A 27627-nucleotide genomic window follows, 5' to 3' on the forward strand; every position below is an offset into this window, starting at 1 on the left:
TTCAAACTGTGGTGCTGGAGAAGACTCCTGAGAGTCCCTTGGACAGCAAGGAGATCAAATCAGTCAATCTTAAAATAAGTCAAGTGAAAGTCGCTCAGTTGTGCGACTCTGTGACTCCATGGACTATAGTCCATGGGATTCTCCAGGCCAGAATACTGGAGTGGGTAGCCGTTCCCTTCTCCAGGGGATCTTCCCAACTCAGAAATCAAACCCAGGTCTCCCGCATTGCGGGCGGATTCTTTACCAGCTGAGCCACAGGGGAAGCCCATCGAAATGTGAAGTATCAATTAAATTAATTGAAATAAAATTTCTTAATAAACCACCGATTTCTCTTATCTCTTTCCCCATTTTTTCTTGGGTTTCCAAGAGATTTGATTGATTTATGTACTTAAGTTTTCTCAATACTTTTGTATAATTCAGTGACTAGAAGAGAATATTGTCGTTTATATGATTTTTTTTGTCTGTTTCAGTGCTGTAATTTTTCTCTGCATATTGTGGACTTTTTGAGCAAAAATGGCATATCAACAGAAGCACAGGGATTTCTCCATTTCTGTGGATTCTATATCAAGATCTTTATAACCTCTCCTTGATGTTAATGTTTTTCCCTAGTACTGGAGATTTTGATTACCTTAGCATTATTTTTCAGGTCTGTGATAGATGTAGGGTGGGAAAAAATTGTATATACAAACTATGCCAAGGAATCATTAAGAAACTGGAACTGTAGCTAAATTTGGGAATATAAGTTTTTAAAAGTTTCCACGTTAAGTTTTAATGAGGTCAGTTCAAGAAAAAATACTGGGATGTGATGAGAATTTGATGTCAAGTGTCAGTTGTGAAAAAATAGATTTACAAATTGATGACTGTTTCTAATAAGTTATTTATAATGTAGTCCTAATTAGGTTTCTCTTTGTCATTTTCAGCTGTACAAAGAAATTGAAATTTGTCCAAAAGTCACTCAGAACATCCAGATTGAGAAGTCAGATACAGCTGGTGATAATTATGGTATGTTTATTTTTCTTTGATCTTTGGTGTTCTTCACGTGAAAACAGTTCCTGCATAAACATGTACTTATTTACAATTCAATAAAACCTTTGGGGTCCATTTAAAACAGATAACCCATCTGGCTTCTGTGCTTTGCAGCTTAGCCAAAGTGAGGGGGGAAATAAAAAAGATATTTACCCTTCGGATGATGAAGACTTTAGCTTTAAATTTGGTGACTTTAATCTTCTTGGTTTTCCAGTCATAAAAAAGGAGTGGATTTATTGAGAATAGATTATTTTATATTATAATGTAGCCTAGTAATGAAGAAGGGCTTCCTAGGTGGCTCAGTGGTAAAAGAATCCGCCTGCCAGGATAGGAGACATGAATTTGATCTCTGGGTCAGGAAGATCCCCTGGAGATGGAAATGGCAATCCACTCCAATATTCTTGCCAGGAAAATCCCATGGACAGAGGAGCCTAGTGGGCAACAGTCCATGGGGTCGCAAAAGAGTCAGACACAACTGAGTAACTGGACAGCAATAACAAGTAATGAAGAAATTATCCCTTTGCACCTCTATCCCCCAGAAATGTATTGTTCTCCATCCCTCACAGATGATGTTAAAGGAATTTACTTTGATGTGAGTTGGGGTGCCCTAGACCACCCTTAGGTTTGCCAATTCACTGAGAAGACTCACTGCACTTACAGTCGTGTTCACAGCCACGATTTATTACAGCAAAACTATACGAAATAATATCAGTAAGAGGGAGAGGCACGTGGGGTGAGGTGCTCAGACACCAGGTGCAAACTTCCAAAAGTCCAGCCCAGTCACACGGCGAGCCCACAGTTCCCTCAGCAGCGAGTTGAGATGATGCGTGTGAACTGCACTGTCTGGTAGGAGGTTTGTTAGGGATTCAGTGCCCAGGGTTTTGGTTAGGAGGCTGGTCCCACAGGCACCCTCTGCCCCGCATGTACCAGGACTCCAGCCTTTCAGGAGGAAAGCAGTGTTTGGTGTAACCCACACTGTCTGTACAGAGTTTTAGACACAGTGAGCTCCATCAGGATGTTGGGAACCCTCCCAAAATCCAAGTTCCCAGATTTCAGGCAGAAGTCAAAGTTGTAAGCAGGCCTTTTTTCAAAGAGCAGCAGTCAGGCCCGCTCCATTAGGGCTTTCCTACACACTTGTCCAATTCTGGTGTAGTTAAAGATGGAATATTTTCCATGGATTCAACACCGGTCTGCTTAGCGTTAGCCTTGATGACTTGGACAGTCTCAGAGTTGCTGCTTGAGTACAACACGTAGGGAAAGCCATACTCTACCGGGGTAGATTAGCCAGGCGGGGCGAGTTTAGCTGAGGCAGTGGCAGTCACCAAAGCCCCCTGGCTCCTAACAGTGGAGTTCTTTCTCCTGTTCATCCTGCCGCCTTTGGGTTGGCCACAGCCCTTTCTCTCTGTTGTCCTCACGCCAGGACCTAGGCCTGGAGCAGTTGCCACCTGGGAACCTTGTCTGTTCCTTGGCAGAAGGCAAAGAGGGGAGGTGGTGAACCAGCCACTGGCTCATTCCCAGTATACTCTTCAAAGCAAGTGACTGGAGCCAGGGATTGGGTGGGTAGGCAGAGAAGTGTAGGCCTACAGAGTGCTGGAAAGAAGGAGGGCTAGGGGAGTTTCCTGGTGGTTAGGAATCTTCCTTGCAATGCAGGGGACCCTGGTCTGATCCTGGGTCAGGGAACTAAGATCCCACACATACAGGGCAGTTAAACCTGTGTGCCACTAGAGAGCCCACCTGCCACAACAAAGAAGAACTAGAAAACCATAAAGAAGGCTGAGTGCTAAAGAATTGACGCTTTTGAATTCTGGTGCTGGAAAAGACTCTTGAGAGTCTCTTGGACAGCAGGGAGATCAAACCAGTCAGTCCTAAAGGAGATCAACCCTGAATATTCATTGAAAGGATTGATCCTGAAGCTCCAATACGTTTGGCCACATGATTCAAAGAGCTGACTCACTGGAAAAGACCCTGATGCTGGGAAAGATTGAGGGCAGGAGGAGAAGGGGGTGACAGAAGATGAGATGGTTGAATGGCATCACCGACTCAGTGGACATGAATTTGAGCAAGCTCCAGGAGATGGTGGAGGACAGAAGAGCCTGGCGTGCTGCAGTCCATGGGGTCTCAAAGATTCGGACATGACTTAGCAACTGAAGAACAACAGAATATCTGGTGAAAAGATACAAAGTTTACTGCATATGCTTGCTTACCATTTCTCTCTGAATTAACTTATTGGGCTTTTTAGCATTGGAAAATCCCATGGGCTGAGGAGCCTGGTAGGCTGCAGTCCATGGGGTCACACAGAGTCGGACACGACTGAGCGACTTCACTTTCACTTTTCACTTTCATGCATTGGAGAAGGAAATGGCAACCCACTCCAGTGTTCTTGCCTGGAGAATCCCAGGGACGGGGGAGCCTAGTGGGCTGCCGTCTATGGGGTCGCACAGGGTCGGACACGACTGAAGTGACTTAGCAGCAGCTGCAGCAGCAGCGCATTTGAAAATCTACAGACCCCCTACTGGGCAGCACCACCTTCAGTATTCCTCTGTAGCCTCTCCCGCAGGCAGAGGCTTATTTGAACCTCTCAGACCACTTCCACTGGAGTGCTTTGTCCTAATGAGGAAAACCTAACTTCTGACCCCTGGCCACTTGACTTATACCTTCATGTTATTTTACTTCTTGACCTTAAAACGAAAGACATCATTAAGCTAGCAGACGTTTTTGATGGCAAGGGATAAATGTGTCTGAAAGGCTTATTATTATAGCAGAAGCATGACCTCAGTAATAAAAGCAGTAATCGGTGGCAGTGCTACACATAAGTGTCTGGGTCCTCCGAACTGAAATGCACCATGTCAGTTACTCTTTTCTCTCTGGTTTATTTGATTTCTCTTGGGTAAGAGAGGAACATAGCAAAAGGCAAGAGAGCTGAGTTTCAAAGTTCTTGGAGTCAGACTCCAAGATGGACTGGTTTGGGGGCCTCTGAAACAGAAATGACCTAAAACTGCTCTATTTTTATCTTATTGTTCAGGTGACAAGTCATGTCTGACTCTTTGCTATCCCATGGACTGTATAGCCCATGAGGCTCCTCTGTCTTTGAGATTTCTCAGGCAAGAATACTGGAATGGGTTGCCATTTCCTTCTCCAGGGTATCTTCCCATAACAGGGATCAAACCCATGTCTCTTGCACTGGCATATAGATTCTTCACCAGTGAGCCACCAGGGCAGCGCATATTTTTATATTAACAAAAATTTTATTTCTTTAAAGTTATTTCTATTTTTTTGGCTTTGCCGCATAGCCTGTTGGATCTCAGTTCCCCGACCAGGGGTCAAACCCACGCCCCTTGTAGTTGGAGTGCAGAGTCTTAACCACTGGACTGCTTGGGAAGTCGCTATACTTTTTATTAAAGTGACTGAAGTAGTTGCAGAACCTGTTTCCGTTTCCACACTGAAGGGGTTACAGGGCATCAGAAATCAACGCAGAAGGTGTTGTCAGCTGTGCTTCTCACATGACCTGACATAAAGAAGCAGGGGTCCTGTCCTGGACCTCCCCTGCTTTTGTAAAGGACAAAGTCCCATGCTTGGAGGGTATGGTGGTACCAAACGATGAGTTTCTTGATGCTTAGTCTTGCTTTCCACCCTTATATTGCTGTCAGTTGCATCCTGTCTGTACTAGTTCCTGGACTTCACCTTGGACAGCCTCCAGTTCAGTTCAGTTGCTCAGTCGTGTCCGACTCTTTGAAACCCCATGGACTGCAGCACGCCAGGCCTCCCTGTCCATCATCAACTCCCGGAGTTCACTCAAACTCATGTCTATTGAGTCGATGATGCCATCCAGCCATCTCATCCTCTGCTGTCCCCTTCTCGTCCTGCCCTCAATCCCTCCCAGCATCAGGGTCTTTTCCAATGAGTCAGCTATTTGCATCTGGTGGCCCAAGTATTGGAGTTTCAGCTTCAACATCAGTGCTTCCAGTGAACACCCAGGACTGATCTATAGGATGGACTGGTTGGATCTCCTTGCAGTCCAAGGGACTCTCAAGATGCATAGCTAATAAGCTCAGCTGACCCATTTATTCTCAGTGTCCAGTTCACATTGGCTTAGGTGTTTCCACAGAAGTTAAAGAGTCCCCCGGCCCTAAGAGACCTGAGAGTCTCTGACCTCAAAGGTACTAAGGAGTCTAAAGTCAGCCCATCTTTCTCTGACATTTGCATCTAAGAGCAGCTTCCTGCTGTACATCAGTTTCAGTGCATGTAAGTTACTAGCACACATCAGCATACAAACCAGATACTGCTTTCTATTGTAGAACACTTCAGGGAGGAAAATATGACTTAATAATCCCACTGACGAAACAAATGGAAAGATTTAGCACTTGCCTAATTTCTCATCCTTCCCTCCACCTCAGCCCTCAGGACTCCCTCAGAGCTTGTTGTTAAAGTTCGTTCACATAGTTTTGTAATAGACTAAGCATGATCATCTAGGCAGCCTTGAAGTGGAAGAATGCCTCATTTCAGCAACTGAGTATTTGTTTTTCTCTGGGGACTTCTTAGACTATTAGATTTTTGGTCTTGTATCCCCTCCATGTCAACAGGCATGCCTGCTCAGTTGCTAAGCCATGTCTAGCTCTTTGCGACCCCATGGACTAGAGCCCACCAGGCTCCTCTGTCTATGGAGTTTTCCAGGCAAGAATACCGGAGTGGATTGCCATTTCCTCCTCTAGGAGATCTTCGCAACCGGAGGTCAAACCCACACCTCCTGCGTTGTCTGGCAGGTTCTGTACCGCTGAGCCACCCAGGAGCCCCCTTCTCTCTGTCAGTGGAGTCTACATTTTTCTCACTTTCTCCGTTTCACTGTGTCCTGGACTCTGGTTTTGAGTCCATCTGTTTTGTTTACTGTGTTGTCATGATTTTTCTTTGGTCCTCAATTTCAGTATGAAGAAGCTTCTGGTTATTCAGGAAATGAGTCTGTCTTTTTGGTTTCTTTGCTTAGTTTTAATCACCTCCTTCATTTTCATGGCCATATGTCACTCGTGATGCCTCCTGGTCTCTGTAACTCTAAGCCTTTTGGTGGGGTGGACGCGTTGGCTTTGTATGGACTAACTCCTTCTGTTTCATGTGGCCGTCATTTTGGACTGTATTACATGTGTGTTCTTGGAATTAGATTGTTGCTATCCTTAAAAAACTAAAAATAGAACTACCTTGTGCTGTGCTGTGCTTGGTTGCTCAGTCATGTCTGACTCTTTGAGACCCCATGGACTGTAGCCCACCAGGCTCCTCTGTCTGTGGTAATTCTCCAGGCAGGAATACTGGAGTGGGTTGCCATGCCCTCTTCTGCGGGATCTTCCCAACCCAGGAATCAAACCTGCTCTCCCACATTGCAGGCAGATTCCTTACTGTTTGAACCATCAGGGAAGCCCAAGAATACTGGAGTAGGTAGTGTCTCCTTCTCCAGGAGATCTTCCCGACCCAGGAATCAAACCAGGTTCTCCTGCCTTGCACGTGGATTCTTTACCAACTGAACTATCAGGGATCCAGCAGTCCCACTCCTGCTTATATATATCTGGAAAAAATGAAAACTCTGATTCCAAAAGATACATGCACCGCGGTGTTCATAGCCGCAGTATTTACAATAGGAGAGGAGCCTGTTGGGCTGCCGTCTATGTGGTTGCACAGAGTCGGACATGACTGACTTGACTTAGCAGCAGCAGCAGAGATACAATGAAATAATACTCAGCCATGAAAAAGAACGAACTATTTCCATTTGCAGCAACATGGATGGGCCTAGAGAATATTATGCTTAGTGAAATAAGTCAGAGAAAGACAAATACAATATGATATCGCTTATAGGTGGAATCTAAAAGCTAATACAAATGAACACGTATTTGTTACTGTAGGAAATGGTTAAAATTTCCACCTATCCCCCAGTGTCCAGACTGTTGACCTCTTGAAATAGAGACTGCTCCTTGGGCCTCTTGACACCTTTAGTGGTAAAGAAAGAAAGCAACAAATGAATACCTCGGCCTTCTGCTCTGACTCTGATTTAAGGTGACTTGCTGTAGGCTCTCAACACATCACCTCTCCGGACAGTGTGTTCATTTTATATTTAATAGAAGAAAATTTGAATTAGAAGTATAGTTAAAAAATTTGATCTCAGCATTTTATAAAATGATAGCATTTGAGAAAGGAAATGCCTGTATTTTAATGGATTCTATTCATCCTTTCCCTGATAGAGTCCTTGATTCTGTATCTATTCTAACAGATAAAAGGAAAAGAAAATCTCTGTTGAAATGCAGATAAATACCACTGTGTTAAGGCTAGTGTCATTTAAATGGCTCATGTCTAAATTATCTTTATCTGAGTAGAACTTAGTTTTTTGATATTCCTCTCTTTCATTTTGGCTGTGTTGGGTCTTTGTTGCTGTTCGGGTGCTTTCTCTAGTTTTGGAGAGCGGGACTACTTTCTGGCTGTAATAGACACACACACAGAAGTCGCTCAGTCGTGTCTGACTCTTTGCGACCCCATGGATTGTAGCCCACCAGGCTCTTCGGTCCATGGGATTTTCCAGGCATGAATACTGGAGTGGGGTGCCGACAGGCTTCTCACTGGTGGCTTCTCTTGTTGCGGAGCACAGGCTCTAGGCAGGCAGCTTTCCTCAGTTGTGGCTCCCAGGGTTAGCTCCTTGAGGCATGTGGGATCTTCCCAGACAAGAGATTGAACCTATGTCCCCGGCATTGCACGGTGGATTCTTAACCACTGGACCCCTGGGGAAGCCCTGAGTGGGACTTCTTGAAGAGTCTTCTGAAAGTTAGAAGTTGCTGTAAGAATGAAATTTAAAATAAGAGACTAAAATAAAGACTCTGGAAAGTCCTCAGGGGTGAGCTTGTCTTGTTCTCTATCCGAGGGAGTTATCGTCCCCTCGTGGGTGATGGTATTTGGAGGTTTTGCCTGCCTGTGGGTATCTATTTCCTGGTTCTGTGAATGGTACCAAAAAAAAAAAAAAGTGTGTTCATTTGACACAGTCTTAGAAGTCTCAGTGAATCCCTGGGCCCCAATCCATTAATTAATTATTCTATTTTGTTCTTTGCTTTTTAAAAAAAAAAAAAAAAAAACCACTATATTTTTCTCTGCCTAAGCCTTATTTTTCTCCCAGAGCAGAAACCATGTCCAATATTTACAGTTGCATTAATTCCATTGCCCTTTTAGGATTATCTGGCAAAGTGTTTTATTCTGAGGGAAGGTAGGTTTTGGTTGTGGACTTTCCATTGATTGATCAGAAAGAGTTTTATATGAGAAACAGAAGTGACCAAGGCTTGTAGCAATGGGATTGGGAGCACTTAGAACTTCAGAGCCTTGTTCTGCCTTATTTTTTGAAGGATGTCGCAAAGCCCAAGGTTAATTAACTAACTGAGCTCTGGAAGCCTGGATGAATATAAGATAATCTTATGATCTGACACTAGGAAAATGTGCAATCCATCAGTTTCAATATGAAAAGGAGTTGTAAAATGTGTTGTTATGTATCCCCGTTTGCAGAATTTTACTAAATTAAAGCAGTGTCCACACAGCACTATATAGGTGATCACACACGGTACAGGTGTTCTGTTCTGACATGTCCTAGGACATAGGTTGACTAAAAAAAAAGGTCAAGGGGACCCAAATGAGATAAGCTAACTGTTTCTCTTGTGTGTGGCAGAGAGAACAGTGAAGAAAAGCAAAACTGTGGCATTAACTATCAAGCAAGGCAAAAAACAAGGTCATTTTTTTCCACTTGAGTTGATAGTTGGTTATATGGAAATAGATGTACTTGGTAATATTAATTTTTATTGTGGCTTCATTTATAGTTGTCTAAAAATACTTTTTTCTGCTTTGTGACACAGTACAAAGGAGGAAAGACTATAACCCCAAACAGTGAGCATGCCAGACTCACCCCGGATTCTCTCTGTCGTTTGCTCCACACTCAGAGGGTCTGAGTGTTACCTGCTGTCTTAACCTGCTGTCTCTGTTCCCAGGGTTTTCACTTTCTTCTGTGGAAGAGGATGGTGTTCGAAGGCTCTACGTGAATAGTGTAAAAGAAACTGGCTTAGCTTCCAAGAAAGGTAAGTTATTAACCATCTTGTCTTGATTGCCTGTCTTCAATTCTCTTTTGGATTTCTCTGGTTGGTAAATGAGAAAGATCAGCTCCAAATGGTCACCTCTGAAGAGTATTTAAATGTTGTCTCAGTGAAAACACTTCCAGGGAACATGAGTATTTTTTCCATCAGCTCAATTGTGCAAGGAATGTTGCCTTCCAGATTTTAAATCTAATTCTGAGCCCATTTCCATGGGGTTGGTGGGAAATTCCCTTTGAATCAGAAGGGGTTGTCTTTCCCTACCATCTGGGGTGGAATGAAGGTCTTGGGGGTCTGGTTGGAGCTGCTCGGGAAGACCCCTTTGTGTTTTGGTGCCCACTGCTCAAAGCTGACACTGATCTTCACCTTAGCTTGCAAAGCTGCTTCATGTTCTGTTGCTGCCATTCATGGGGGGATCTTTGTAGGAGTTGAGGTCCTCGGGGTTCAGGATCCAGACATCTTGCCCTCCATAGAGAGCTCTTGTCTGCTATACCTGCCTGCCCCTCTACAAGAGCTCCTAGTACTGTCTGTCTAGGCTACTTGTGGAACCCCAGCACTCCATCCTTTTTCTACTGAGAAAATCTTTTCATCCTAGATTTTCTTTTTGGCTTCCTATGTTAGTTTCTTAGGACTACAGGAACAAATTACCACCAACTAGGTGATTCAAAACAACAGAAGTGTATTCTCAGACAGATCAGGAGGCCAGAAGTTTGAAATCAAGGTATTGGCAGGGTTGTTTCCTTCTGAGCCCCTGCAGGAAGAATCTCTTCCATGGTTCTCTCTAGATTCTGCTGGCTGCTAATAGTCCAGGGCATCCTTGGTTTGTAGCTGCATCACTGATCCTTCTCTGATCTCACAGGGTGGTCTTTCCTGTGTGTCTCCCTGTCTTCAGATGACATTCACCAGTCATTGGGTTTAGGACGAACTCTACTCTAGTATGGCGTCATCCTGACCTCATTACACCTGCAGAGACCCTATTTTCAAATAAGGTCACATTTTGAGTGGACATGACTTTTTGGGGAGACATTCTTGGGCTTCCCTGGTGGCTCAAGTGGTAAAGAATCTGCCTACAATGCAGGAGACCCGGGTTCAATTCCTATGTCAGGTAGATCCTCTGCAGAAGGAAATGGCAACCCACTCTAGGATTCTTGCCTGGAGAATTTCTTGGACAGAGGAACTTGGTGGGCTACACTACATGGGATTGCAAAGAGTCAGAAACGACAGAGTGACTAACTTTCTTTTCGTTTTTTCTTCAAGTTACTGTACTCATTGTAAATGAGTTGGGCAGGTAAGGTAGGGCTTAAACTCCACCTTCGTTTCATTCTTCTTGCTATGGAATTTTGGCTTCTTTCAGGCAGTGGCAAATTCACACCCACTGAATGTACAAGTCAGTTCTGCTTGGACGTGATGCCTGTGTCTAGTTCTGCTCAGGGACGGCTGGATGGAGCACCTGGGAACGGATGGAAGGCAGACTGACCTTTCTCCTTCCTTCCACGTGCTGGGGCAGCTTAGTTCTGGGTGTTCAGCTGGCGGGGCCCCTGTGCTGCTGACCTAGCCCTGTGTTGTCAGCATCAGAGAAGTGCTCCCTGCAGTCTTTCTTGGCTCTGCACAGAGATGACAAAGGTGTGACCCATGGGAAATAAAGTCCAAGTAACGTACCCGCTGCTAACTGCCACGGGTGTGACTGTTTCTTCATTTTCCTTCTGTGTTTTCAAGACCAGAGGCAGCCAGTATGGTTCCCTCACTGAGGGTATCTCAGCTAAGAGCAGAGGTGGCGGGGTTTATTCCCCTTTGAACCCCAAACTGATTTTTATCTCTTTCAGCCCTGCAGTGACTGTGCTGGGTGCGGGGGTGGGGAAATACGCCGCCCTGGTTTCAGTCACATCCTGTTTTAGTCCTTTGAATCCAAGAACCCTGGTGGTAGATGAAAACAACGGTTCAGTGCTGCAACCCCCTTGCCCCCTATGACGCTCTTCTCTACAGATGCAAGAGGGATATCCATTCGTCCACGTGGGTATCAAACCATCCCAGTACCCGGCCTGCAGAAGGCTGTGTTGGGAGAGAGATTTGGGGTTGTGGTGGTTGTTCAATTGCGAAGTTGTGTCCAACTCTTTGTGAACCCAGAGCACGCCAGGCTCCTCTGTCCTTCACTGTCTCCTGGAGTTTGCTCAGCTTCGTGTCCCATGAGTCAGTGATGCTATTGTGGTACTTGGGGTATTTGATGTTGAAGTGTAGCCTCTATGCGAAGGTGATGGAGAGCTAGCCAGTGTTGGAGAGCTCCCGGTGGACCAGACAGACTCTGATGATAAAACATCCTTCTCCTTCAGCTTCCATTCTCCATTTAGCCTCCTTCTTTATAGCCAGCCAGAGGAGTTCGTGGTATGTGTTGTGTTACAGCTGCTAAGTCTTTTCCAAATTTGACCTTTGCAGATCCTTCAACAATTCATTAGAATGTAGAATAAACTCTGGTCATTGCCCTCTGGACACCATCCCGATGCCAGTGTTTCTTAAAATGACCAGAATGTGGTGCACACCAAGGGGAGTCTGGTGGCTTGCAGCCTAATTAGAACCGAATATTCTGATCGTTCATTGAGCCTACACTTTATTATTGTTAGCCACCATGGGCTTTTGGCCGGGAATGGGCTGATGATTCGTTCCCATATTCCTGCTCTCTCTCTCTCTCACCCTCTGCTCCGTGTTGGATCTCACGTTGAGTGTCCTTGTAGAATTGACTTTGGAAACCAGAGCGTGTTTACACATGTCTCTGTTCATCTTTAGCCTGTTGTTCTGCTCTTGGAATCCTCTGAGGTTGGGATCAGGCATCTTTTATTGCTGCCATCTAAGTGTCTTCCTGATGGCTCCATAAGACAAAGCCTGGCTGAGAAGGCCATGGGCTAGAACTCTCTAGACAGATGGGATATTTCACAGCTTTCACCTGTGGGCAAGTGGGGAATATTTTTGAGTAGGCTCAAAATGAAAAACAAAGTTTTCCTCTTTCTGCTACCAAACATTAATAATAAGAGTTACTGTCTGTTGAATATCTTCAACATGCCAAGTGCAACGTGAGGAGTTCTACATGGATTATTTTGTTGAATCTCAATTAAACTCTTACCAGTATTCTTGCCTGGAGAATGCCCATGGACAGAGGAGCCTGGCGGGCTACAGTCCATGCGGTCGAAAAGAATCGGACATGACTGAGCTACTAACATAGTTTCTTCAGGAAACAGAACTGTTTTCTGCCACAGTTCTGGAGGACAGAGTCTGAAGCCAGGGTGTCTGCAGCGCTGGGGTCCCTGGGAGGCTCTGGGGGTGGGGGCGGGTCGGTGGGTAGGGTCCTTTCTTGCCTTTTCCTTCATCTGGTGTTCGCTGACTTGTGGCAGCATCACTCAGTCTCACTCTCCATCCTCCCCTGACTTTCTCCTCTACTTCCTGTGTCTCTCTTTTGTGTCTGTCCCACAGGATGGTTGTCACTGGGTTTAGGACCCATCAGATAATCCAGCATGGTCTGATCTCAAGAGCTTTTACTGAAATACAGCTGCAGAGATCCTGTTCCCAAATAAGGTCTCATTCCCAGGTTCTGGAACACGGACATACTTTTTCAGGGGGTGCCCTTTAACCCACTATACACTCGTATTCAAACAGTCATACAAACCTAGAAATTCTTTTTTTTAAGTTATTTAAAGAAATCAATTTATTTTTTGGCTGCATGGCTTGTGGGCTTTCGTTCCCCCAACCAGGGATTGAACCTAGACCCTTGGCAGTGAGCGCGTGGCGTCCTAACCACTGGACCACCAGGGAATTCCAGCCAACCTAGCAGTTCATTTTAAAAAACAAAACAAAACTTGCAGATGTTTTTAGTTTTTGTCTTTTCTTGTTTTCCTCCTTATATTACGGCCTCTGATGCCTAACCAAAGGAGTTGTCTCCAAGAGAAGACTTCAAAGATGACAGCTGCCTTTCACATGTGGAAGTTTGGTATTTTCAATTCAAATGTTGTAACGCCAGGATCTTTTGCCTGGAAGTGGAATGGTTAGTCTCCTAGAATTCCACCTCTGGCATGGAGAGAAACTTTCTCATTTCTCTCCCATTGCCTTCTCACCCGTGATGTTTCCTCGAGTATTTTCATGACAGAGGGTTGATTTCAAGTGTTTTGGAAACCTGAGTAAAGCTGACCTTGAGGTGTGACCCGGCGAAGCGGGGAAGTGAGAACTTCTCTGAGGAATCAGAGTGAGACTTGCGGACGCCCGAGGGGCTGTGTGGCTTCGCGTCGGGTGAAGATCATCCTTTGCCTTTGCCCTTCTTCGGTCACTCCCTTTTTACAGATTTGTTTTTCCACATTAGTCTTGAAAATAGAAATCATCCTCTTTCCTTCTTCTTAGCTGAAAGGACCGCCTGTTTTGTCTCCGGTTCTCCCCTAACCTCTCCCTTTCTCACACGGCTGCAAAGTTCTTTAAATGTCAGGCAGACCTGCCCCGAGTCAATCACAAGTTCCTGTTCTCCAAGGCTGGGCTGCTTCACGGCTACTCCTCTGGGTCCCAAGCTCCAGCAGCCCCCCGAGAACGCTTTGCAAAAGTAGCAGAACCTTTCGGGACCTTCAGAAGGCCACTCACCCCAAGGTTCTGATGTCGTTTTATATAAAAGGTGGTGGTGGTTCAGTCCCTCGGTCGTGTCCGACTCTTTGTGACCCCATGGACTGTAGCCCGCCAGGCTCCTCTGCCCATGAAATTCTCCAGGCAAGAATACTGAAGTGGATTGCCATTTCCTCTTCCAGGGGATCTGCCCGATCCAGGAATCGAACCTGAGTCTCTTGCATCTCCTGCATTGGCAGGTGGATTCTTTACCACTAGCACCACCTGGGAAGCCCATATAAAAAGGTGGTTGGGGGGAGGACAGGGTGCGGGGAGCAAATATGATTGCATTTGGTTCTGTAAACTTATCCCTGAATGTGTTTGGAATGAGATGACCTTCAGTGATTGTAGCTGAGGAGACGCCTGCATTTTGTTTCCATAGCAACGATTTTTAGGCTTTAGCTGACTATGCACACGTGTCCATGGTAGACAGGCGTGTACATGGCACATGCATTGCTGAAATCAGGGCGCATTGCCATGTTTCCCCTTGAAATTGTGGGACAGTAGCTAGGATAGAACACATGGGCTTCCCTGGGGGCTCAGATGGTAAAGAATCTGCCTGCTGTGCAGGAGACCCAGGTTTGATCTCTGGGTTGGGAAGATCCCCTGGAGAAGGGCGTGGCAACCCACTCCAGTATTCTTACCCAAAGAATCCCATGGACAGAGGAGCCTGGCGGGCCACAGACCATGGGGTCACAAAGAGTCAGACAGGACTGAGCAGCTAACAGCAGAGCACGTAGATTCAAGAAGGGGTGCGGTTGTTTGGTCGGTGTGTTCAGGGCAGCTCAGGCCTGCTGGGACATCCCAGTCTAGAACCTTCCAGAACCGAAGCCCACGTGGTCACCCGAGGAGCCCCCTGGCACACGCCAGCTTGTGTGCAGCAGCGGCACCTCTACCAGGCGAGCTCGGTGTGCCCTTTAGAAGCGGGGCTCCTCTGCTGCTGTGATCTGATTCGACGCTGCTGCTGCTTTTATGTATGTGTGTGTGTGTGAGATTAAACATTTTTCCATCTCGCGTTGGCAGGCCTGAAGGCGGGAGATGAGATTCTCGAGATCAATAAGCGGGCTGCAGGCACCCTGAACTCCTCTGTGCTCAGAGATTTCCTCACACAGCCGTCCCTGGGCCTCCTGGTGAGGACCTGCCCCGAGCTGGAGGGAGGAGCAGAGCTGCTGGAGAACCCGCCCCATCGGCTGGACGGCCCGGCCGACCTCGGCGAGAGCCCCCTCGCCTTTCTCAGCAGTGACACAGGTATGGCTGTGCCCTGGGGGTGCCCCTTGTGGCTTGCGTCTTTCTGTGGATTTCCTGCGCCTGGCAGGTCCTGTGAGATGCCTGAGGAAGATGATCAGGTTACTGAGCTCCCATGTCGAGGTGTAAAGGGGCTGGGAACTTACATGCTGGTGGAAGTGCCGCTTGGCTGCAATGGAAAGCTCTGTTGTGCTGCTGCTCTTTGTGCTCTGGAGGAAAGATAAGTAGATGGAGGCCACTGTCTCTTGACTGTGGGTGGAGATGTAGAGACGCCGGACTGCCAGGAGTCACTGAACATGCTGGGGCTTTGGTCCTGCCCCTGCTTCCACGGCACCATCTCCTATGTTGCCCCAGTCCTGTGTTTCCTTGTGTGGAAGGGGAGAGGATGTGGACTGAGAAGCCTGGAGTGGAAATATGCCCAGAGCTGGTGTTTGGTCTGCTTTTCCCTGGGGCTCTTCTGACCTCGAGTCTGGAGACGAGCCCTTTGGCAGAAACCCCCTCCCCTGCGCCATCTGCTGTTTTTCCTGTTTATACCTTTCCTTCCTCTCCCTCTGACAACCTTATGCTCACTCTAGAAGGAGCAGCTTGGATGCGACCTGCCCCAGGAAGCCTTCTGGGACCCCCACCGAGCTCCATCCTCTGGCTCCCCAGACATCTTTCATGTGGGCTCTCTTCCTGCAACACTGTTCTTGCTTGCATCTCTCCATCTCCTGAATTTGTTTCCTGGGACTGGGCTTAGAGCTTCTTCATTTTTAGGTGCTCATTCTTGTTCAGCAGGAGAATCTGGGAACAAGCCCACGGATGAATAGATACGGCTCTCGCTTAATCTCGCCGTGATCTGTTCTAGAGCTGGGGTGGCTTTTAGTAAGCTGGGACTGGGGACTTATTTTTAAAAGTTGGGTTAAAAAAGGTCTTCCTTTCCCACCTCTGAGTGTAGGTACTTTGAGTATTCTTGTTTTGCAAAGTCCCTTCTGAAGCTCGGTCGATAAGAATAGATCACACCAGATGCCTGCTGATAGCTCATCCTTTTATCGAGTGGTTCCCTGGGAGAATTTGACAAGTTGAGTCTTGAGAGAATCAATCCCAATCAATTGTAGTACCCATACACCCATCGTATCTTTAGGAAAGCATTCCAGGGAGCTGTGTACCTTTTTGTTTGTTTAATTGAAATATAGTTGAATTACAGTGTTGCATTACTTAACCACCATACAGCAAAGTGACTCAGATATATATATGTAGTGTGAGTGCTTAGTCCTGTCCGACTTTTTGTGACCCCATGGACTATATAGCCTGCCAGGCTCCTCTGCCCATGGAATTTTCCAGGCAAGAATACTAGAGTGGGTTGCCATTTCCTACTTCAGGGGATCTTCCCAACTCAGGGATTGAACCCATGTCTCCTGCATTGGCAGGCAGATTCTTTACCATTGGGGCCACTTGAGAAACCTAAAGATATAGGAGGCCTGGCGTGCTGCAGTCCATGGGGTCACAAGAGGTGGATATGACTGGGTGACTGAACAACAACATATGTACATACACATACATATATATACACACACATACATATATAACATATACGTATATATATATATATTCTTTTTCATATTCTCTTCCATTATGGCTTATCACAGGGTATGGAATATAGTGCCCTGTGCTCTATAGTAGGACCTTATTGTTTATCCATTCTGCATATGCCCGTTTGCATCTGCTAATCTGAAACACCCACTCCTACCCTCTCGCACCCTCCTCCCCTGGTGGAAGATAACCACCAGTCTCTTCTCTGTCCCTGATTTTGTTTCTATTTCGTAGATAGGTTCGTTCATATCGTATTTTAGATTCCACGTATAAGTGGTATCAAATGGTATTTGTTTTTCTCTTTCTTTATTTTTATTTTTTTTTCTAATTTTATTTTATTTTTAAACTTTACATAATGGTATTAGTTTTGCCAAATATCAAAATGAATCTGCCACAGGTATACATGTGTTTCCCATCCCGAACCCTCCTCCCTCCTCCCTCCCCATACCATCCCTCTGGGCTGTCCCAGTGCACCAGCCCCAAGCATCCAGCATCGTGCATCGAACCTGGACTGGCAACTCGTTTCCTACATGATATTTTACATGTTTCATTGCCATTCTCCCAAATCTTCCCACCCTCTCCCTCTCCCACAGAGTCCATAAGACTGTTCTATACATCAGTGTCTCTTTTGCTGTCTCGTACACCGGGTTATTGTTACCATCTTTCTAAATTCCATATATATGCGTTAGTATACTGTATTTATGTTTTTCCTTCTGGCTTACTATACACACTGAGGAAACCAGAAGGGAAGGAGACACGTGTACCCCAATGTTCATCGCAGCACTGTTTATAATAGCCAAGACATGGAAGCAACCTAGATGTCCATCAGCAGATGAATGGATAAGAAAGCTGTGGTACATATACACAATGGAGTGTTTTTCTCTTTCTGAGCAGGGAGCTGTGAATGTTTAAATGATAGGGAATGAATACCACGAAGGCTGTTCTTTTACGTGACCACAAGATGGCAGGCTCAACCCCATAAAACTTAGTTCACAGTGGTTTCTGTAAAATGACCCAAGTGAGGCATATTGGGTTACGTTAGGTTATTGAAAGGATTTTGTAAGGTCTGGGTGTACATACTACAAATCACAGTGTGTGCTCAACCATTTTTTGGATATTTTCTCCTGTCTCAGTTTTTCCTTGTAGGTTATGGGTATAAATTAAGGGTTGGCAAATTAAGACGCACTGGCCAAATCCAGCCTATGGCCTCTTTTTATAAATAAAGCTTTATTGGAACACAGTCACACCCATTCATTGATGTTTTGTCTTTGGCTGCTTTCCCATTTCAGCGGCAGATTTGAGTAGTTATGACTGGGATGCATGGTCTGCCAAGCTGAAAATACTATCTGGCCCTTTACAGACCTCTCATATAAAGTGTGAAATTGCTCATGATTTGTTCCTTTAAACACAATCACTGTTTTGATGTATTTCTTTCTTTTGAGAAAAGATTTGTGTGTGTCTCTGTGTTTATGCATATACACAGTTTGTGAAGTTTTAAGACTTTATTAAAATTTTTTTTATTTTAAAGATGTGTTTGTACATAGGTACCTATTTTGAGAATATCTGGGTATATTCTGTGTACATAGCTTTACCCTGTCCACAGCTGACCATACATCCTCCTTTAGACCAGATGCCTTTGAAATCTGTGTGCTAAATATACTGAACCTAATGTTGTTTAAGAATTGATGCATTTGAACTTGTGGTGTTGGAGGAAACTCTTGAGAGTCCCTTCGACCACAAGGAGGTCCAACCAGTCCATCCTAAAGACCAGTCCTGGGTGTTCTTTGGAAGGACTGATGTTGAAGCTGAAACTCCAATACTTTGGCCACCTCATGCGAAGAGTTGACTCATTGGAAAAGACCCTGATGGTGGGAGGGATTGAGGGCAGGAGGAGAAGGGGACAACAGAGGATGAGATGGCTGGTTGGCATTACCAACTTGATGGACATGAGTTTGAGTGAACTCCGGGAGTTGGTGATGGACAGGGAGGCCTGGCGTGCTGTGATTCCTGGGGTCGCAAAGAATCGGAGAGGACTGAGCAACTGAACTGAACTGAATGTTGTTTAAACCCCATTAAAACTTTTTTTATTTTGGAATCATTCTTAGAAGATTTATGTATTTGTTTGTTTCCAAATCAAAACTGGGCTTCTCTGGTGGCTCAGACAGTAAAGAATCTGGCTATAATGCAAGAGATCCAGGTCCGATCCCTGGGATGACAAGATCCACTGGAGAAGGAAATGACTGTCCGTTCCAGACTTCTTTCCGGGCGAATCCCATGGACTGAGGAGCCCCGAGGGCTACAGTTCATGGGGTCACAAAGAATTGGACAAGACTGAGTGACTAACACATACACACACATGTCTTGGAATCGACATTTAAGTATTTGCTCTTAAGAATTAAGCTGGAAAAAAAAAAAAGAATTAAGCTGGTTGCTGAATGTTCCCTGTTGACTGTGACATGCTTCTGTCCTTATGCTTTAACATTCTAGTGTAGTTCTTTGTTCTTTTAATCACTTCACCTTTTACTATTTTGTAGTGATCAAAAACCCTTCAGAATCAAGTGTGCTTGGTCAAGTTAGATAATCAACCTGGTTCAGAAATACAGCGTGAAGGTAAAGTCACAGTGTGGGTTTCCTGGATGTTTTCTAAGTTGGTTTCAACATTATTAAGTTCCAGAAGCATTCTCAAACGCTCTCAGCAGCTGCAGCTCCATTCCCGTGGCCAGAGGGAAGCAAGACACTCAGCCCCCCACCTGGGTCCCAGCCTGTTTGCTTTCTGGTTGTTACCATTTCCTTGTCTGCATTTAACAGTGGAAGATAAAAGAGGGGGCGAGTAAACAGGATAAAACAACCTGAAAGATGGTCCGCAATGAAGTAGAGATAAAGCAGTGTCCACAGACAGCTGCAGTGACTATAGAAAACAACGGAGAAACTGTGGACTATAGCCTTAGTCTAAATTTAGAAGTAACTAAAAATAAGAAGCATCCTGAGTGACAGAGTTGAGATGTGATGTGGAGACCATTTTAGGGTGGTCATAGGGAATGTGAGGCCACGTGGACAGAGGGCCTGGCCGTGTCCACAGGCACCCCGGCTGGCGCCTATCTGCAGGAGGTTTTACCTGGTGAATCACCCCTTGTAGCGGGTGCAAGTCTGCAAGCTTGGCCCTGATCCTGCCCTGAGAATTCTGATGGAAAGATGTGATTAACTTTCAGGGCTGGATTCTTTGTGAAGCCTTTTTCATGGAGAGGTTTGTTTCCTTGATGTAGAAACCTCACTGCCTAATGGCTTAAGTGGGCTGTGGAACCAGGTTCCTTGGGAATGAGTCCCGTGTTGATCTTTATTAGCTTTGAACAGATTATGGTTAATCTGTGCCCCGTGACCTCGTGCCTGCAGTTGGGATCATACCACGCTACTATCAAATGAGGCTATTGTGAGGAATGATTGAGTAATTAAAGTGTTCAGAATAAGTCCTAGGAGGTGCTCAGTGAATACGCTTTCAAAGCACAGTGTCTTAATGGTGACGGGAAGGTTCTCTGACTTGTAACCAGGGGCTGCTGGGTGTTATTCTCCTCAGTACTCTACTCCACTTCTGTCTACACCAGGATATTGTCTGAGAACTAAGTTTATGAAGTATACTTAAAGCAGTTTCCTTCCCTGGGTAGAAAGAAGTAGATTCTACTGTCTAGATGCTGAGACCGCAGGGCCTCTTTTCAGAAATAGTGATTCCCTTGGTCTGGGGCAGGGCTTGGGTATGCATTTGTTAGGGTGTGTGGTTGCTTAAAAACTTTCAGGTGGTTCTAATGTGCCGTCAAGATGGGAGGTTACTCTCTTAGGTCACCAGCTCTCTCCTTGGTTCTTGGTCCTGTTTTTTGTCTGCGTGAAATGGTAAGATGATTGGAATGTTACGGCCCCATGCAGACCATAACTGGGGTGTTTGTGGATAACTTTCTGTTGTCTGCTTCGTTGAGATTTTTGTAATGACAACCTGCTAGGTGATCTTCTTTATCCTCCCCTTCCTCAGTATGGGAAGGACACTTCCCGGTATGGGTTGCTGTGTTGGTTTGGAATATCAGGGACTGGAAAATAGATCCCATCCTTGGGGTTCCCTCTAAGACTCAGTTTTCATTCTTGGCCATTGGCCATCCATGTGTCCTTGTGGAAATCTGCCTGGGGCTATTCTTCATCTTTTTTTTTCAACAGTTGTTTAGGTCCATACTGGTATGAAAATGGGGGAAGGAGGTCCAGACAGAAAGCTTGTTGCTTCAGTGGCTCTTGTTTTAGAAAGAGCCTTGAAGTGAAGGGGAAGCTGGCATGCTGCTACTGCTAAGTCGCTTCTGTCGTGTCCAACTCTGTGCGACCCCATAGACGGCAGCCCACCAGGCTCCCCCGTCCCTGGGATTCTCCAGGCAAGAACACTGGAGTGGGTTGCCATTTCCATAGGAAGTTGCAAAACTTTAGTTTCTTTGAGCGTCCCAGAAAGTCTCTCTCATGCTCCTGTGTGATTTATTTTGAATTATGATCTCATCTGGTGCTGCTGCCATTTCAGACCAGAAAATTCTTTGTTGTGGTGGGCTGTTCTCAGCCTTGACGTTAGCAGTTTTCCAACAAACCACTCTCAGCTAGTCCTTATAACCCTCTTCCCCAAATTGTGTCAATCGAAAATAATCTTCAGACATTGCTAAATGTTCTCTCAGGGCGAAATCTTTCCAGGTGAAACCACTGGCCTGGTTTATTAGAATGTAAACCTTTACTCCTCAGTTAGCGAAGTATTATATGAACATCAATGTAGGAAAGCAAATCTAATCTAAAATAATTTTTGAAATAACTTTGATAAAACAAAAGCCCCTGATATCATGCCAGCTATAAGAATTATAATTCAGAGGGCATCCATGATGTCTTTCCAGGACTTCAAAATGTCTGTCTCTCTTACTTTAAGTTCTGTGCTTAAGGGTCGAGTACATTTGAGTTTTGTGATGGAGGCAGCTTGGCTTTTTCATCCCTAAAATTCACTTGACCAGTTGGCATAAAACAGGTGCCCTTGCTTAGATCAGCAAATAGTTTATGATATTACAATGAAGGGCTTCCCTGGGGTCTCAATGGTAAAGAATCTGCCTGCCAAAGCAGGAGACATGGGTTCAAGCCCTGGGTCAGGAAGATCTCCTGGAGAAGGAAATGGCAACCCACTCCAGTATTCTTGCCTGGGGAATCCCGTACACAGAGGTGTCTGGCAGACTACAGTCCATGGGATTGCAAAGCATCAGACACTACTAAGCGACTAATCAACAGTTACGATGAAAGCTCAGTGAACTAACAGTGTTCGTGTCCGACCCTTTGTGACCCCATAGACTTCATGAAGCCCGCCAGGCTCCTCTGTCCATGGGATTCTCCAGCCAAGAATATTGAAGTGGGCTGCCATTGCTTCTAATTTGAAAAATGGTCTTTCCAGAAGTTGAGCTGGGTGGGTTAAGTGGCTGTGGCCCACCCTAGCCCCTACCTGTTAAAGGCAGTTGGGGTGAGCCTTGGGTTTGGAGAGTCAGCCCCCTGGATCTGATGCTGAGTGGAAAGATGGCCATCTGTGGTGGGCACTGGGAGCCCACCTGCAGGAAGTAGATTAAGCAGCCTTTGCTGTAACAGGAAAGGCTTCTGTGATAGCCAGGAGAGTCACGGCATCTTGGTCAGAGTGGAGGAAGCCGTTAGCCTTCTTTGATTTGCCCAGCAGTGCAAACCTGTGCCCATGAAGTGCAAGGTTCTGTTTCTGGTTGACGTTCCACACACATTGTCTGCAGCTCCATTCTGCAGACAGCCGGGAGGGAGGGGCGACACAGCGAGAGGAGCCGCCCAGACTTGTCTTCCTGCGGGCGGGCAGGGTCGCCTTCTCCAGACTCACAGATAGCCAGGTGCGCGTGGCCTTCAAGATGTCTGCTGGGAAAATGTGGAACTGTGTGCGATTTGTAAACTGCCGTGTGCGATGCTTACTGTCACCCAGCACAGGTCCCGCTCCCGAGTGCCCTGCTGGGGAAACCCCAGCACCTGGTCCTGCCTTCCGGCTGGTGCTGATTAATGACACCATCAAGCCCTGTGTGTGGAAAAACAGTGTTGCTTCGGAGATGAAAAGCCTCCATTTGTATTATTTTAAAGAACATTAGTGGATTATAGTTTGACTTTCACAACAAGCTGATAAGATTGGGAAGAACTATATGTACAGTTTTTACGGATTAAAAAACTGTTCTGTGTAGAGAAACAGACTCTGGGATTTTGTGAAATGTGGTTGGAAAGAACTTGTCTTTCAGTTAAAATTGTAGTGTTTTTCCTCCCCCGCCCCCTATAGAGTATATATAGCTCTCCTGAGGGTTCTTTTTTTTTTCCTTTATAATTGTTTTGATTTTATTTTCTTAGCTTGGGGGAGGGGTGAGTGTTTATATTGATCTTATATATTATGAGTGTTTTTATGGAGTTCTTATATGACAGTAAAATGGCTGAAAAGCAAAGCAAAATCATAGCCTAAGGATTGGGTTCCAGCTCAGTGTCTTTCCTGTGTGTGTGTGTGTGTGTGTGTGTGTGTGTGTGTGTGCGCGCGCGTGCATGCACACACGCACATTTAGTCACATCTGACTCTGCGACCCGTGGACTGTAGCCCACCAGGCTTCTCCATCCATGGAAATATCCAGCCAAGAATACTGGACTGTGTTGCCATTTCCCCTCCAGGGGATCTTCCCAACCCAGGGATAGAACCCATGTCTGCTGCATTGGGAAGCCCCAGTATCTTTACTGGCCATGTCTAACCTTTCCTTTTTCCCTTCCCCTCAGTTGTTTTTCACTCAGAGATTGAAACTCAGGTGTTAATAAAGACCTTTAAAGAGTCAGTTATGATTGGTTTTTCTTGGGAAATGTTTGGAGTATCTCTTAGTTTAACAAACATTGTTAATATATCTCATAAGGCAAAGATCTTTTTTGCCTTCCTCTGTTAAGTTCTAATGGGCTTGAATGGAACCTGAGTGAATGTACCTCATCCGAGTAAAGAGATTAATCAAAATGTAAGCTTACGTGCATGTGTTTGTACTTCTCCGAACCTCATTGTTTTCTATCCTGATAATGGTGAGTGGGACGTGCTAGCGGCAAAGGTTTCCTTGGTTACAGAAACAGTCCCATTATGATGTGAAAATAATTTTAAGAAGCAGAGAAATGATCACATCTGTTCACAACATTAAATGTTATTTATGGCAGCTTTTGTGATGGCCTATGGGTTCTGTCCTGCTGGGCTCAGCTCTGCCCTGAGGTTCTCCATTCTCTGAGGCCGCCCTGTGCTTGGTCACTCAGTCGTGTCCAACTCTCGTAGCCCTCCAGGCTCCTCTGTCCATGGGATTCTCCAGGCAAGAGTACTGGAGTGGGCTGCCGTGGCCTGCTCCAGGGGTTCTGCCCGGCCCAGATCTCCTGCATTGCAGGCGGATTCTTTACCGAGCCACCCGCCCTGCTTATCCTGTTTTTAAAAATTGGGGTGTAATGGATGTATAACATTAGTTTCAGGATAGAACATAATGATTCTATGTTTGTATCTATTGCTATATGATCTGCACTGTGTCTAGTTAACATCCACCAGGACACATACTTTTTGTTTTTTCCTGATGGTGAGAACTTTTGAGGTTTACTTTCTTCAAATACAATACAGTATTATTAATTAGTGTGTGTGTGTGTGTGTGTGTGTGTGTGTGTGTGTGTGTGTGTGTATGGCTTCCCAGCTGGCTCAGCAGTAAAGAATTCGCCTGCAATACGGGAGACGCAGGTTCCATCCCTGGGTCCAAAAGATCCCCTGAAGAAGGAAGTGGCAACCCACTCCAGTACTCTCGCCTGAGAAATCCCGCAGACAGAGGAGCCCGGCGGGCTGCAGGCCATGGGGTTCACAAAGAGTTGTACATGACTTTGTGACTAGACAGCAACAAATGTTGTACGTCTCCATGATTTATTTATTTTATAACTGTACATTTTTACCTTTTTACCCGTTTTACCTACCTGCCCCACCACCCCCTACCTCTGGCAGTCTCCAGTCTGTTCTCTGTGTCCGTGAGGGCTTTTGCCTTGTTTTTAGATTCTACATATAAGTGAGATCGTACAGTATTTTCTTTCTCTGACTTATTTCACTTAGCATAATGCCCTCAAGGTCCATCCATGTTGTTAGATATAGTAGATTTCCTTTGGTTTTTAGGTCGGTTCAGTTCCGTCGCTCAGTCGTGTCTGACTCTCTGCGACCCCATGGACTGCAGCACGCCAGGCTTCCCTGTCCACCACCAACTCCTGAAGCTTGCTGAAACTCATGTCCATCGAGTTGGTGATGCCATTCAACCGTCTCATCCTCTGTCGTCCTTTGGTTTTATAGCTGAATAACTCTCCATTGCCTACCCCCGCTCATCCTCTGTCCCTTTAGTTCTGGCCCTGTTCCGTCTCTGGTTCCAGGTGTCACTGGCACCTCCTTTGTGCCACGTAGTGATGTGCTGGGTGTTGGGAAGAGTAGAGGTGGGACAGGCAGTTTCCTGTTCTTGCTTCCTCAACACGCTCTTAGCCTGTCTTCAGTTCTCTGAGCTGTCTGCATGTGCACTGGTGAGTAAATGGGGACAAAGAAAATAATTCCTTCAGTGTCTGTCGTTAGAGGAAAAGTCTCTTGTGGTAAAGGAAGCTAGAGTAGGAAGTTGCAAAATTCTGTTTGTATAGGGTTGCGTAGAAACTCAACAATGGTGTTCTATAAACTCTTCCCCTGGGAGGTGTTCAGAGAAAGCCTTGAAGTGTGGGAGCAAGAACGTGGCTTTTCCTGGTTTAATTCCCTGTTCCTGCCATGCTGGTATCTCTCTTCAGCTCTCTTAAAGGGCACCACTGTCAATTCCTGCCTCTCTGGCTTTCTTTGATGACTTAAGTTCCGCTAACCACGTATTGGTCATCCACTACCTTGTAACAAACCACGGGAAACCACCATTTAATTTGCTCACTGCTGGGCCGGGCTCAGCTGGGTGCTTGGTCTGCGCTCCTTGCCTCAGTCAGTCTCGTTGGCTGTGCCATTTGGGCTTGACTGGGACTGAGTTAAGCTGGCCTTTTTCACGTATTTGGTGATTGGCTGGCTGGACCTCTCTTTCTTTGAGGTCTTTCATTCTCAAGAGGCTACCTTGGGGGTTTTATCATATGATGGTCCAGCATTCCTGGAGGATCAGACCCCAAACTGTAAAGCCACATGAGACCTTAGCTCAGAATTCACATATCACCACTTGGGTCACATGCTGCTGTTCAAATCAAGTCACAGTTCAGTTCAGTCGCTCAGTCGTGTCCGACTCTTTGCGACCCCATGAATCACACACGCCAGGCCTCCCTGTCCATCACCAACTCCCAGAGTTCACTCAGACTCACGTCCATCGAGTCAGTGATGCCATACAGCCATCTCATCCTCTGTCGTCCCCTTCTCCTGCCCCCAATCCCTCCCAGCATCAGAGTCTTTTCCAATGAATCAACTCTTCGCATGAGGTGGCCAAAGTACTGGAGTTTCAGCTTTAGCATCATTCCTTCCAAAGAAATCCCAGAGCTGATCTCCTTCAGAATGGACTGGTTGGATCTCCTTGCAGTCCAAGGGACTCTCAAGAGTCTTCTCCAACACCACAGTTCAAAAGCATCAATTCTTCGGCTCAGCTTTCTTCACAGTCCAACTCTCACATTCATACATGACCACAGGAAAAACCATAGCCTTGACTAGACGGACCTTTGTTGGCAAAGTAATGTATGTCTCAGCTTTTGAATATGCTATCTAGGTTGGTCATAACTTTTCTTCCAAGGAGTAAGCGTCTTTTAATTTCATGGCTGCAGTCACCATCTGCAGTGATTTTGGAGCCCCCCAAAAATAAAGTCTGACACTGTTTCCACTGTTTCCCCATCTATCAGGTCACAAGAGCAGCCCAAATTCATGGGGTGTGGAGACAGACACAGAGATCCATGCTTACAGGAGCAGGAAGAATCATCACTGTCATCTTTGCTGCCTTTTCTCTGTCTCTCCTCTTTTATTAATTTTTATCTTCAGTTAAGGGCAGAAGCAGAGCCAACGGGGTGAAAAAAGAATATATGTTTTAGAATCAGATAGACCCACACTTATTGATTCATAGGACTTCTTTTATATTCTAGATATTCGTACTTTGGCCAGTTATACGAGTTGAAGATAACTTTTCTCAGTCTGCAGTGTATCTTGTTGCCCTCGTGTTGCCTTTTGACAAAGGAAAGTTTTTAATTTTAGTAAAATCTGATTTTCTGTTTCCTAGGATTTGTGCTTTTTTCTCTCTTGTTTAAGAAATCCTTCTCTCTCTCCCCTGGGTAACAAACATTTTCTTCTGTTATTTCCTGCTGAAAGATTTATATTTTGAACTTTTCCCTTTCTGGTTTATACTTCCCTGGCACTGATTCTTGTGAATGATGGGAGTTAGGGTCCAGCTTTTTGTTTCCCCATGTGGGTAGTCATTATCAAATGTTCCATTCTTTTCCCCCGGATCTGCAGTGCCACATCTGCTGTGCATCACACTTCCACACATGGGTGGGGCTGTTTCTGGGACTCTCTGTTCTGTTAGCCTGTCTTCTTGCTAATTCTGCACTGCTTTGTATTACTGTTAACTTTAAATGCATGCTGATATCTGGAAGGGGAAGTACCCCAGTCTCGCTTTTTCTTTCCCCGCCGCACCCCTCTAAAACTGTCTTTGGTATTACTGGCCTTTTGCTCGTTCATAGCAAATTTTGTTCCAGAAATAATGCTGCCAGTGTGGTCTGTCTGAATTCAGATCCCTCGCTATTTGTTGAGATTTATATTATAGCCTCATATGTGGCCTGCTTGCCTACATTGCTAATCCTTGGAAAAAACATGCATCCTCAAATTCTTGTGCGTAGGGTTTAAAATGCACTCGTGGGTCAGGCTCAATAATTCTTGATGTTTACCTCTTCTGTAGTCTGACTAAATCTATTTTGTCTGGCATTTGAAGAGCATTCTTTACGTTTGCCTGATTTTCTACCCCGATACTTTCAGTCTTCTTTGTCTTTTTTGTTTAGTCTATTTCTT

General features: G+C 45.5%; 1 protein-coding gene across 11 annotated transcripts in view; it reads left to right on the forward strand.

Moving 5' to 3' along the window:
- Window positions 1–27627, forward strand: part of TIAM1 (TIAM Rac1 associated GEF 1) — a 466993-nt gene that overhangs the window by 377566 nt on the left and 61800 nt on the right. For all 11 annotated transcript variants that reach the window (XM_070785816.1, XM_070785836.1, XM_070785822.1 and 8 more), the window contains 3 exons: window positions 921–1002; window positions 9021–9107; window positions 14769–14993. In XM_070785816.1, the coding sequence (XP_070641917.1) occupies window positions 921–1002; window positions 9021–9107; window positions 14769–14993 (394 nt within the window). The remainder of the gene's footprint in view (window positions 1–920; window positions 1003–9020; window positions 9108–14768; window positions 14994–27627) is intronic.

This window comes from Bos indicus, chromosome 1 (assembly GCF_029378745.1).
Source record: "Bos indicus isolate NIAB-ARS_2022 breed Sahiwal x Tharparkar chromosome 1, NIAB-ARS_B.indTharparkar_mat_pri_1.0, whole genome shotgun sequence".
NCBI classification, from domain to species: Eukaryota; Metazoa; Chordata; class Mammalia; order Artiodactyla; family Bovidae; genus Bos; species Bos indicus.